The 13,791-nt window shown below is 33.4% G+C and overlaps 1 protein-coding gene across 1 annotated transcript in view; it reads left to right on the top strand.

Moving 5' to 3' along the window:
* Stil (STIL centriolar assembly protein) overlaps positions 1–13,791 on the top strand; it is a 55,901-nt gene that overhangs the window by 16,032 nt on the left and 26,078 nt on the right. The window contains exons 8-11 of the mRNA XM_040288628.2: positions 1,118–1,204; positions 6,748–6,898; positions 8,422–8,531; positions 12,394–12,508. Coding sequence (XP_040144562.2) covers positions 1,118–1,204; positions 6,748–6,898; positions 8,422–8,531; positions 12,394–12,508 — 463 coding nt within the window. The remainder of the gene's footprint in view (positions 1–1,117; positions 1,205–6,747; positions 6,899–8,421; positions 8,532–12,393; positions 12,509–13,791) is intronic.

The raw sequence follows: 13,791 nt of genomic DNA, 5'->3' as shown, positions 1-13,791 counted from the left end.
TTGTTTGTAGGATTAGCTAAAATAAGATTTTTCCTAGTCTTGGGAGGAATTTCATATATAAAACATGTAAAATTGAATTATTCTGGTTGAAGTTGAAGACCTAGAAGCCCCATTTCTTCAACCTTCTCTTACTACTCATTGTCCTTAAGGTTACTTAAAGAACCTAGGGATCAAAATAACACTACTTAAAATTCACTGCTAGGCAGTTTTGCAGAAATTCCCTTTAGTGTTAATGACTCTTTCATTAGAGTTAGTGGTTAATGGCATTTAGATAGACTATTCAAAAAGTTATATTCATTCATTATTGAAAACTTTCCTTATACATAGCATTATGTTTGCTACTGAGTTGGGGTTTAAAGCTCCTTCTTAAGTACTGTATAATTAAAGGGAGGTGGTGAAATATTCAAATATTCACACATAAAAAAATAATGATGAAGTATATGATTTATTGTGAATTCAGTAGTATAGACAGTGAATACCTATTAGTATTTGTAAGAGAAATGATGGGGGAGATTTTCTTATAAAAGGTAAATTCATGTTGGAATTTTACTTGTTTGGATAGTAGAAGAGAGGATTAGGAAAGAGCATCCATGTGAAAGAATGGCATGTGCAAAATTAATGAGAATACACATATGTCTCTGGACCATGTTTGCTACGGTTCTGGTATAGGCTTTGGGTTATTGATGCCTGAGTACACATTTATTAAGAGCCTTCTATATTTTAAGGCTACCTATATGTGTTACAGCACTTGATTCTCTCAACAAAGTTTTCAGTTACAAATTTTGGTCTCCTCTAATTCAGCCCATTCTTTCCAATCTGTACTAATTCATTCTTCCCTCCTCCTCACTTCTATGAACCCTTTTCTCTCTCACATCTCAGGTGGAAGAGGATAGAGAGAAAGAAACATGTACTTGTTTTTCTCTTTTTCTCTACATTTGTAGATACATTGCTACAGATGTCTATATATTCTCTAAGTTGTCAGTATTAATTATGAAGCCTTTAATGTATTGCTCGTAAATGTCAAGGGATCTGCCATATTCCTTGAGAAGGATGTAATCTAAAGTATGTTAATTTGTAAATGACTATGGTTTTAATTTCTTTATTTTATTTTTTTCAGTTGGCTGGCTGGAATTATACATATCTACAGTCCTCAGGTTTGGGCTTGCTGCTTGCGATACATGTTCAGTTCTTCTATTCAAGAAAGGCAAGTGATAATTTATTCTTTCATATTTTACTTTGATCTTATCTTTGGTTATAATTTTATTGGTTTCACTTAAAATTCATGTACTGCTTTAATCACTTATAATACTTCTAAATAAGTACCTAAGGAAAACATACCTTATATTAAATGGGAATAAAGCTGAGCAAAAAAGATGAGGTGGCATTATACCCGGGAATTATGAGCAATTTTCTTGCCTCACCACAAAAGACACCATTTTTAGGGTGGGAAAACACCTAGAGATCATCTGTTATAGCATCCTACTTTACAAATAAAGACATTGACTTTCAGTTAGATGAAATGATTTCAGTTAGTTGATTAGAAAAGATTTTGGATTTGTTCCTTTGCAAGTGTTTTATTAAGTTACACTATGCTACTACTAGTACACTAAGAAAAAATACTTGAGATATTTAATTTTCTTCCTAGAACTTAAAGCATAAGTATTACAGGGAAACTTTATGTCTAAATCAACTTCTCTTTAATTTATTTTGTACATGATGCCACTATTTGCTTCTTAGTGTCTTTATCTTTTAATTGAGTCCGTTTGTTATTGTCTATCTGTTAATAGACACTTTTTTCTTGGTACTGTTGATTGAACCCAGAGGCACATTATCACTGAGCTGTATTCCCATTCCTTTTTTATATTTTGAGACAGGATCTTGCTAAGTTGCTTAGAGCCTTGCTAAGTTCCAGAAGCTGTCCTTGAACCCGAAATCCTCCTTCCTCAGCCTTATGAGTCCTATTTGTGCCACCATGCCTGGCTGAAATAGACTTTTTAAAAATAACTTTTCATTGAAAAGTCAATCCAAGTACATGGCAATGAACTAGATGTATATAAAGATATACAGTAAAAAGAAATCTCCCCCAGACCTCATTTCAGGGGCAATTATTATTAAATGGTATCTTGACTTCCTTCCTGAAATATTTAACATGTAGACAAGTGTCACTTTCCCTCAGTCTATAAAAATTAAATCACAATTGAGAGTATTCCATTCTTCCTTTTCTATATATTGCTTTTTTCCCCCTATATCTTGGAGATCATTATATCTTAGCATGTACAGACTTAATACACATATTTTAACAACTGAATGGTATAAAATATATGTTATGCTTCAAAAAACTGGTCCTTTTGCTTTTACAATAGTAGACTGAACACATTACTCATATCTTTTTGTTTGTTTGTTTTTGGGGATTAAACCCAGAGGCTCTTAATCACTGGACCACATCCCCAGTCCTTTTCATTTTTTATTTTGAGTTAGGGTCTTGCTAAGTTGCTTAGGGCCTCACTAAGTTGCTAAGGCTGGCCTTGAACTTTCAGTCCTTATATGCCTCAGCCTCCCTCCTAAGTTGCCTGGATTATAGGTATGTACAACCACACCCAGCACTCATATATCTTTGTATGCATATAATAATATATCTGTAGGATAGATTCCTAAAAGTGTTTCTCTGGGCCAAAGAAGATTTTGATATATTTTTAAATTATTGGTAGATATTGTCAAATTCCCTTCTAAAAGACTCTCAATTTATAATTCTTCCAAAAGTGTATGAGAATGCTTTTTTTGCCCCACAAATGTAGATATTTATGCAGTACCAACATTGTTCATGGTATTGGGGATAGCGGTAAACAAAATAAAGATCTTGCAGAAATAGGCACTAAACAAAATAAGTAAAACACATTTTTAAAGGTGGTGAGTGCTTTGAAGGAAAATAAAGCCAGAAAAGAGGAAGGATGTGTATATGAATAAAGGTGGCAGGTAGAATTGCAGTTTGTTATTGCTAGAGAGATGGGATGAGGGCAGGAGATGAGCTCAGAGATAAGCAGAGGCCATTGTTAAACTTTGATCTTTGCTAATCTAATAGATGGAAATGGTTTTACCCAGTGTTTTATTACCTCTTATGGGAACTGACTATTGTCTTGAAATTTTTCTTGTAGATTGTTCATTTTTTTAATATTGCTTTGTATTATTGAACTTTTGCTCTTATTTTTCAAACATTCTGCACTTGCTCCCATGCACACATGTGTGTGCTCTCTGTATACATATTAGATATGCTATATATTATATGTGTGTGTATGTGCATAAAATATATATAGCAAAAATTTTTCTCAGATTGTCATTTTTTAAAGAAATATTTTTTTAGTTGTAGATGGACACAATACCTTTATCTTATTTATTTTTATGTGTTGCTGAGGATCGAACCCAGTGCTTCATACATGCGAGGCAAGCACTGTACCACGAGCTAAAACCTCACCCCAGATTGTCATTCCATTCATTTTGGTTAACAGTATTTTGTCCCAGACTTTTGTTTTTGTTCCTGAGATCATACTTCTCAAATGTTCTACCACTTAGCTTCACCCTCAGTGTCAGACTTTAAGTCAAATTTTTTTTGGCAGTGCTGGGGAATGAACCCAGGCCTTGTGCATGCAAGGCAAGCACTCTACCAGCTGAGCTACATCCCCAGCCTTGAGTCAAATTTATCAGTCTTCCATCTTTTGTAGAAAGGATTTGCCCTCACTAAGAGTATTATTGAAATAAAAAATCTTTCCCATTTTTTTCCAGATGATTTTATAGTTTCTACTTTTTACATTTTTATTTCACCTTTGCAAAAGAATTAGTTCTGTTTGCAGTAAAACAAATGTTTTCAATTTTTTGTTAAGATTTAGTATAGCTAAATTTATTATCAATTACTGATCTTACTTTAAATTCATATTAATAGTAAATGCTCAGTAAAATTAATTTTGAATCTCTTTTTTTGTGTTTAGTCTAAAGCATTGGGCGATTTTTTTATATCAGAACTCTTAATTACTGCTACAATTTAATTTGTAACTTTACAACATTCTGAATAGTGATTTTAACTGGCCTCAGAATAAGGAACTAAGCAGTACAGGCATTCTGCCTCTCTGTCCTCTGCATTATTTTGTTGGTAGTATAATATCCTCAAGTTATTTTTTTTTTATTTTTTAATATTTGTTTTTTAGTTATAGGTGGACACTATATATAGTGTTCACCTATATATTTATTTATTTATTTTAGTCTTTTGTTTTTATGTGGTGCTGAGAATTGAACCCAGAGCCTTGCACATGCTAGGTGAGCGCTCTACTGCTGAGTCACAACCTCCCCCGCAACAATATCTTTATTTTTATGTGGTGCTAGGAATTGAACCCAGTGCCTCACTCATGGTGGGTGAGCGTCCTGCCTCTAAGCCACAACCCTAGCCCTCAAGTTATTTCTTATTTATTATTTTACAAAGTAGAGATAACTAATAAACACAGTTTAGATGCTTTGATTTAGTGTATATTTTAAGAACCCTTGAGGACTTTACATACATTCATTGAATCATTTAGTGTGACTAATAAAATTAATGTCCATTTTATCAGGGTTTATAATAGTGGAATATGGTAAACAAATATCCATTTTTAAATGTCTAGGTGAATTAATAATGGCATATCTATAAAATGTAATACTGGGCAATCACTGAAAAAATAAGGTCTGAGGCATAATATAGAATAGTGGCATAGAAAGAGGTACAAAATAGATTGTTTTTTAAAAAGCATTTGCCTCATTTTTGAGTTAGGCCTCATTTTTGTTAATTTATGTAAAATGTTTGTGAATGCCTAAGGTAAAATTCTGGGTGCTTTTTTTTTTTTTTTTTTTGAGATAGGGTCTCACTATATTGCTTAGATGGGTCTCTAACTCCTAGGCTCAAGTGGTCTTCCTACCTTAGCCTCCTGAATAGCTGGCAGTACAGATGTTCACTGCACCCAAATTCAAAATGTATATGCATTAAATTGAGTTCTGAAAGTTTGCACACCAAATTGGAGAAGGGCAAGGAGGAGTTTTCATTTTTATACATTTGTTTTGTTTGATGTTTTTATAAGAAATAGGTATTTCATAATCAAATATATCTTAAATTAAAAATTGATAATATTGGGGTTGGGGCTGTGGCTCAGTGGCAGAGCACTTGCCTGGCATGTGTGAGGCACTGGGTTCAATCCTTAGCAACAAATACAAAAATAAGCAAATAAAATAAAGGCATGCTGTCCATCTACAATTACAAGAAAATAATAAGTAAAAAAAATTGATAATATTAAAATGGGCATAAGTTTGTTTCCTAGTTCTCTTTTAAAAATTGGACTCCAGGGCTGGGGATGTGGCTCAAGCAGTAGCGTGCTTGCCTGGCATGCGCAGGGCGCTGGGTTCAATCTTCAGCACCACATAAAAATAAAATAAAGATGTTATGTCCTCTGAAAGCTAAAATATAAATATTAAAAAATTCTCTCAGCATAATCTGCTCTAATGCCATCCATTTGCCTGCAGATGCCATGATCTTGTTATTTTTTAGTGCTGAGTAATATTCCATTGTGTATAAATGCCACATTTTTTAAACCATTCATCTATTGAAAGGCATCTAGGTTGGTTCCACTTTCTAGCTATTGTGAATTGTGCTGCTATAAACATTGATGTGGCTGTGTCCCTGTAGTATGCTCTTTTTAGGTCTTTGGGGTATAGTCCAAGAAGGGGAATAGCTAGGTCAAATGGTGGTTCCATTCCCAGCTTTCCCAGGAATCTCCATACTGCTTTCCAAATTGGCTGCACCAATTTGCAATCCCACCAGCAATGTATGAGTGTACTTTTTTGCCTGCATCCTCGCCAGCACTTATTGTTGTTTGACTTCATAATGGCTGCCATTCTTATTGGAGTGAGATGGTATCTTAGAGTAGTTTTAATTTGCATTTCTCTGATTGCTAGAGATGATGAGCATTTTTTCATGTACTTGTTGATTGATTATATGTCCTCTTCTGAGAAGTTTCTGTTCAAGTCCTTGGCCCATTTGTTGATTGGGTTATTGGCTTTTTTGTTGTTTAACTTTTTGAGTTCTTTGTATATTCTAGAGATTAGAGCTCTATCTGATGTTTGGGGGGTAAAAATTAAAAGTTAGCCAATCCCTAAAAAACAAATGTAGAATGTCTTCTCTGATATAAGGGGGTGACTCAAAATGGGATAGGGAAGAAGAGCATGAGAAGAAGACTACCACTAAATAGGGAAGAGAGGTGGGAAAGAAAAAGAGGGAGAAGGGGAGTTGCACGGAAGATGGAAGGAGAACTTCAGTATTATACAGAATACATATATGATGTTGTAATGAGAAAAAGAAAAAAAAAAGTGTGTCACATTAGATTGGATAGAGAGAAAGGATGGGAGAGGAGGGGAGGAGTAAGGAGGATAGGAAGGGCAACAGAATAGAATTGATAATATGATTGATGTATGTACATTCCATGTATGTATCAAATGTCAAAATTCATTCTGTTGTCATGTATGACTAAAAATAAAGAAAGAAAGAAAGAATTTTTTAAAAAATTCTCTCTCTGTCTCTCTCTCTCTTAAAAAAAACTACTAAAAAAAACTGGACTCTGTACTTAATCTAATAATTAGATTGGGAGACTTTCCTCAGAGTTCTTTGAGTATAATCTTACTATCATTATTAAATTTTAACTAAATGGTGTTTTTTGTTTGTTTGTTTGTTTTATCCAGGGTTTTTTCACAATCTGGAAATTTCATCATAGTTCTTTATTCTTTGACACATAAGAAACCTGAGTTTTATGAATGCCTCCCTTGTGATGACAAAGTACCTGAGCTTCGATTTCATTTACTGACCAGCAAGGAAACATTACATCTTTTCAATGTAAGTGATTTGATTACTCACCTACATTGATGACTGTTTCCAATTGCATTTTGTCGGTTTAAGCCCAATGGTCTTTACCCTTTAAAATAATAATTTCATCAATCATTGAATATTAACTTTTCATTTATGGTTAATTTTTGCTCAGTAAATCTTAGACTGTATATCTAGAACCAAATTATAATAGAAGATAAAAGATTATCCACAGATACCTAGCTTGGGTTTTTCTAAAATTTTTGAGGAATATGTCAATAATTTTTATATGTTGTATCATTTTGTACTGGTGAGAATTAATTTTGTGATTTTAGTGTTTTCTTTGCCTTGACTGTTATTTTAAAAATATGTATATAACTAATATATAAAGTTTTCACACTTAAAAGTCAGTGTTTATATAATCCAAGAAGTTGTATCTATTAAAATATAGAAGAAAAAAATAAAATACATAGAAATTCATTAAGGATGATCAAAGAAAAAGTAGATTTTTTTAAAGTACAGGTGTCATATAAAATTAAATTTAGCCAGCATGGTGGCACATGCCTGTAATCCCAATGACTTGAGAGACTGAGGCAAGAGGATTGCATATTTAAAGCCAGCCTCTATAATTTATCTAGGCCCTAATAATAGCGAGACCTTGTCTCAAAATAAAAAAATAAAAAGGACTGGGGATATGGTACAGTGGTACTGTGTCCCTGGGCTCAATCTCCAGTACTGCTTTTCTTTTTTTTAAGTTTTGATTTTTCTTTTTTGAAACAAAGGTCTTGCTTCTGGGTCTGTAGCCAAGTACCACCACACCCACCTAAAGACCACTTTTTTTTTTGTTTGTTTGTTTGTTTGGCTGTTAATTGGACATGGTACCACTGAGCTATGTCCTGGTCTCACCACCCCCACCGTCCACCCCTGACTCCGTACATCTTTTTTTTTTTTTTTTTTTGAGATAGTTCCTTTCTAAGTTGTTGAGGCAGTCTCAAACTTGTGATACGCCTGCCTCAGTCTCCCAAATCACTGGGATTACAGGTGTGCAGTCCTGTTTAAAAATCATTTTTTAATGAAATTCTTGGTTAGGTCTTAGATCAATAATAAATAAAAATATTCTTTATTTTATTTAAAAAAGTTGAATACCTCTAAATAACCATGTATATCCATTCTGATCTTTTGAGTTCATTTATAGGTTATAGCAGTTCTCATATTGTAGTTATTATTATCTTAAATGATCTCTGAGAATTTGTTTCTACTTTAGAGACATATGTCATTTATCATTTTTCTTTAGATATCATCCTCAGTTTATAGTTATTTTATATTCATTGAAGTCCTGGTTACTGAGTAAATTACATAATACAGGTGATTGAGTTTTAACTTTCACTTATAGATCTGGGAAATGGACATTTTATAAAAGAAGGTTAGAGTTACAGAAATCAGAAGTCCCCCCACCAATTTACCCAGTATTTCAGAGCTACTTTTTATCTAAATTGAATTCTCTGGTGTTTTTATTTAAGTCACATCTCACAATATGACCTACTTCATTTCAGAATGTTGAACCTTCTGACAAAAATCAAATCCATTTTGAACTGAGCGCTGAAAGCCAAGATACAGAAACAGAATTTTTCAACAAGATTTCCAAGAGTCTTTCAACTAAGAGGTAAGAGATAACTTTTTATTGTCATATATACTTTATTATATTTATTATTTTGGGGTAATTAAAATAACTAATTATTTTTAATAAAACTGCTTTTGCTTTAAATGTATCCTTTCATAGTCTCTAGAAAGCTGGCTGATAATTTTAATAAAAAGAAAACTCTAATATAATTTTCTTTTGAGTTGATTTATTATGTAGGAAACAAAAAAGGCATTTGTCAAGAAATTATCTTTCCTAAGAAGTAGCATTCTATTTCTTTCCCCACATTTTTTTGTTGGTGTGTTATAGTTATACATACTGATGGGATTTGTTGTTACATATTTGTACATGCACACAGTACACAATATAACAATATAGTTTGGCCAATATCACTCAGTGTATTCTATTTTTAATGTCTTTTGTTTGTTCTTCCCTGCCTTATAATTTTAAACCTGGCTCTATCAGATAAAATACTATTAAAATAACTCCTCTACCTAAAAAATAAATGGTTTGTTTAAAATTTCTCAAAGCAAATACACTTGGAGAATATTAAATAAGGGCTTGTGACTCTTTGTGTCATTGTATCCTACTTTTGTGGTAAAGAGGATACACCCTTGTATTAATGAGGGTTCTCCAGAGAACAGAAACAGTATGATGTGTACATGTAGAGTAAGATCTTTATATTAAAGAATTGGCTGCTGTAATTATGAAATTTTGGCAAGTCCAAAATCTGCTGAGTAGGCTGGTAAACTGAGATTCAGGGAAGAGTTGTAATTTGATTCCAAAGGCTATGAGCTGGCAGAATTCTCTCTCCTGGGAGATTAGTCTTTCTGTTAAGGTGTTCAGTTGATTGGAGGATGCACACCCTTATTATGGAGAGTAAAATAACATCCACAGAAACATCTAGAACAATGTTTGAGCAAATAGCTGGGTATTCTGGCCTAACCAAATTGACAAATAAAATTAACCATTACATCCCTAACCCAGCTTTATCATTTTTTCTACTTATGTGCCAGGTGATGTGATAAGGATTAGGGACATGATGTTATTAGTTTATTCTTTGATACCTTAGTTTAGAAACAATTGTTATTTTTAATGCATCAAAGCAATTGACTTTTCTGTTAGTCAACTTTTTTTACTATAACTCAGATCTATCTTTGGACCTTTAGTGCTATCTGTTTAGAATATTAGCATGATAAACAAACAAACAAAAAATCTTTCTACTGAGTTATAGAAACCAAATTTCAGTCAAATCAAGGCCTTTTCATCCCTTTTCCTCTGTTTTTTCTAATTTTTTTTTTTAGTTATAGATGGATGTAGTACCTTTATTTTATTTATTATATGTTACTGAGGATCAAACCTGGTGCTTTACACATGCGAGATGAGCACTCTACCACTGAGCCACAACCCCAGCCCTCTGGGTTTTGTGTAAAGGATTGTAATGGTGTACCAATACTTGGAATAAAAGTTTACATAATTCTCATCCATCTGTACTGCTTATATTGAGATTTTATCATTAGCAGCTGATCTTAAGCAGACTTGTGCATATTCCTGCAGTGAAACTTCTATGACCTTATTCTGGTTCCTGGCTCTCTCTGTCATGTCTGTGCTATTCTGAGCACTTGGGATATCATTCTGTATTTCACTTGTCCTTTGACTTGATGGGAGAGCTTTGTGGGTTGGTACAGAACCATCTGCTTAAACACACTATGCAGATATTCTTGTTGCTTCATTGCAGTACCTTGCAGAGAAAGATCTTTGTGTCTGTCTCTCCAGACTATCAGTTTGGGGGAAAGTTCTCATCTGCTATTAGAATTTCAAGTCTGCTTTGGAGTTATTTGTTCTATTATCTTCTACAAAAAAGAATTCAACTTGTATAAAACAGGATACAGGGTCCTTTCTTTCTTTTAACTGTTATTTATTTATTTTTGTTTGCTCTTTTTAGATATAGAATGTATTTTGACTTGTTATAAAGGGAGTGTATAACAAGTGTATTTTGACTTATTATACATAAAGAGAGTATAACTTATTCTAGTTAGGATCCTATTTTTGTGGTTGTACATGATATGGTGTTATATGCATATATGAACATATAGGAAAGTTATGTTTGATTTATTCTACTCTTTCCTATTTCCACTCCTCCCTTCTCTTCATTTCCCTTTGTCTAATCCAGTGAACTTCTATTCTTCCCTCCCCACCCCTTATTGTGTGTTAGTATTCACATATCAGAGAGGAAATTTGGCATTTGGTTTTTGGGGAGATTGGCTTATTTTGCTTAGCATGATAGTTCCATCCATTTACTAACAAATGCCAGGATTTCATTCGTTTTCTTCTTTATGTCTGAGTAATATTCCATTGCACATACATTCCACATTTTCTTTATCCATTCATCTCATCTATTGGAGGGGACCTAGGTTGATTCCATAGCTTAGCTATTGTGAATTGAGCTGCTATAAACATTAATGTGGCCACATCACTATAGTATGCTGATTTTAAGTCCTTTGAATATATACTATGGAGTGGGAGAACTGGGTCAAATGTAGTTCCAGGACTGGGATGTAGCTCAGCAGCAAAGTGTTTGCCTTGCATTCATAAAGCCCTGGGTTTGATCCCAGTTCCAGTTTAAAAAAAAAAAGAAAAAGAAAAAGTGGTTCCATTCCAAGTTTTCTGTGGAATTTCCATATTGCTTTGCAGAGTGGTTGCACCAGTTTGCAGTCCCACTAGCAGTGTATGAATGTACCTTTTCCCTTACATCCTCACCAATATTTACTGTTACTTGTATTCTTGCTAATTGCCATTCTGATTGGAGTGAGGTGAATTCTCAGTGTAGTCTTCATTCAACTTACTATAATTGCTATAAAAATAGAATATTCTTTCATATATTTGTTGAACATGCCTATTTCTTCTTCTGTTCAGATCCTTTGCCCATTTATCGATTGGAGTTTTTTTGTTGTTTGTTTGGTGTTAAGTTTTTTGGAGTTCTTCATATACAGGATCCTTTCTTAAGAGCCTCTTTAGTTCTAAGCTCTCTTTCAGCTTCCTTTTTTTGTTGGTTCTTTTTTTGGTACTGGGAAATGAACCTAAGGGGACTTAACCACTGAACCCCATGCTCAGCCCTTTTTTATTTTGAAATAGGGTCTCACTAAGTTGCTAAGAGGCTGACTTTGAACTTGTGATTCTCCTGCCTCAGCCTCCTGAGTTGTTGGGATTATAGGTGTGTGCCACTGCATCCTGTTCTTAGCTTCCTTTTGATTTTACTTTCCCCTAAAGCATCCTATTGAAACTTTATCTAGTTTAGACAAAAACATGATACATATAGTATTTCAAATCTTTAGTCTTAAACCCTAATTTCAGCTTTTGAAACTTAGTACTAACATTCAAAATTGTTCTATATTCTGCAGAAGTATGCCATCTGTGATACAATAACCATAGCTAACTAAATGAGAGGTGATACCTCAATGTATTTTCCCATTACAGAAATAACTTCATAGGAAAATGTAATTCTTTAATTATTTTCCTTTTTAGCCTAGTGTTTGTGTCAATGTGCATGCCTATCAACAGATTATAATTTTTTATATTAAGTATACTTGTAGACTCCCTGCATAATCAATCAGAAGGTGCTCAGTTACTATTGATTTATTGTGATGTTAACAACATAGGGATAAACTTGCCATGATCAGGTAAACAAGGTAATCAATTAAATAAGAACTTGAATAGATCAGCTTTCCTGGTCAACTAATATTGATCTGAAAAAAAATCTGTAGTGTTAGATACTAAATTAAATGATCCAAATACTACTTTTTAAGGTCTTCTTCACTCAGTTTAAACTAGAATGAAGTATACTAGGTTGCTGAAATTTTTTCTTGTCTCCTTTTCTATGCCTTAGTTCTTCCCAGAAGTTATCTCTTGGAAAAATACCAGTAAATGATCATGACTCTGGTGTTGAAGATGAAGATTTTTCTCCAAGACCAATTCCTAGTCCTCATCCAGTGAGTCAGAAGGTATCCCTGATCTTAGTATGAATTCACCTTTGTGATTAGAGATCAAAAAGCCTCTTTTTGTTAAAGCACTAAATAGGACCTAAAATTTGTTTATTATTCTGGCTATATATCTCTATATGGTTTTACACATATAAACACACACACCCTCAGAGTACATATAATTATTATTACAAGTAATAATGCATATACATATTCTTTATACTTTTTACATATGTGTAATTATATATATAATGATTATATATAATTGTTATTCTCGGAGAAAAGTGAGGCATAGATTGGTTAAGTTACCTGTCCAAAATCAAACAGTGAGTAGTAAGGCTGGGATTGTTAATTCAGGAGGTTTGGTTTTAGAATCTGATAGAGATTTGTTTTGGGTTTTGTTTTGTTTTGTTTTCTAAGACAGGGTCTTGTTAAATTTCCCAGGCTGTCCTTGAACTTGTGATTCTCCTGCTTCAGCCTCCCTAGTAGCTAAGATTATAGGCATGTGCCACCACATTCAGCCCAGAATCTGGTGCTTTAAACAACCATATAGCCAGGAGGCTCAGGAGGCTGAGTGAGGCAAGAGAATCATATGTTTGAAGCCAGCCTTAGCAATTTAGTGAGGCCCTGAGAAACTTAGAAAGACCCTGACTTTAAAAAAATAAAAAAGAAAAGATAGAAAGAAAAACTAAAAAGGACTGGGGATGTCGCTAGTTGTTAAAGGCCCCTGGGTTTAATTCCTGGTACCAAAAAAACAAAACAAAACAAATACAGCCATATAGAGTCAACATTCTATACTATCAGCAAAGCTTGATTTTTCTTTTTTTTTTTTTGTTACCATATTCTGAAAAAACATCTTACTTGCAATCAGAGGTTAATTTTCTGATTCCATCATAATTTTTTGTGCTGCCAACGAGTGGGTTCTTTTAGAATTGTTGTATACCTCACATGGATTTGTTACTTATTTTATTTATTTATTTTTTTATTGATAGTGGGATTGAGCCCAAGGGTGCTGTGTCACTGAGCTATATCCCCCAGCCCTTTTTAGTTTTTTGTTCTGTTACTTATGTTAGAAGAGAAAGGTATGGGAAAGATTTTTTAAATGAATATCAAGGTATAACCAAATTTCCCACAAGGAGCATTTTGTTTAGTCTTCCCTGCTCTTTTTCCAGCCCTTTTAGCTGACATCAGTAAAAGGAATAACAGAATAACATAATTTAGTGGAAAAATATTTTGAAATATTTATTGGAAAATCCCTTGTTATTTGAGATACATAAACATTTGCTACTAGGTCTCTTGAAACA

This window comes from Ictidomys tridecemlineatus, chromosome 11 (genome assembly GCF_052094955.1).
Source record: "Ictidomys tridecemlineatus isolate mIctTri1 chromosome 11, mIctTri1.hap1, whole genome shotgun sequence".
NCBI lineage: Eukaryota > Metazoa > Chordata > Mammalia > Rodentia > Sciuridae > Ictidomys > Ictidomys tridecemlineatus.
The sequence above is the reverse complement of the archived record's forward strand: the minus strand, read 5'-3'. Positions and strand labels throughout refer to the sequence as shown.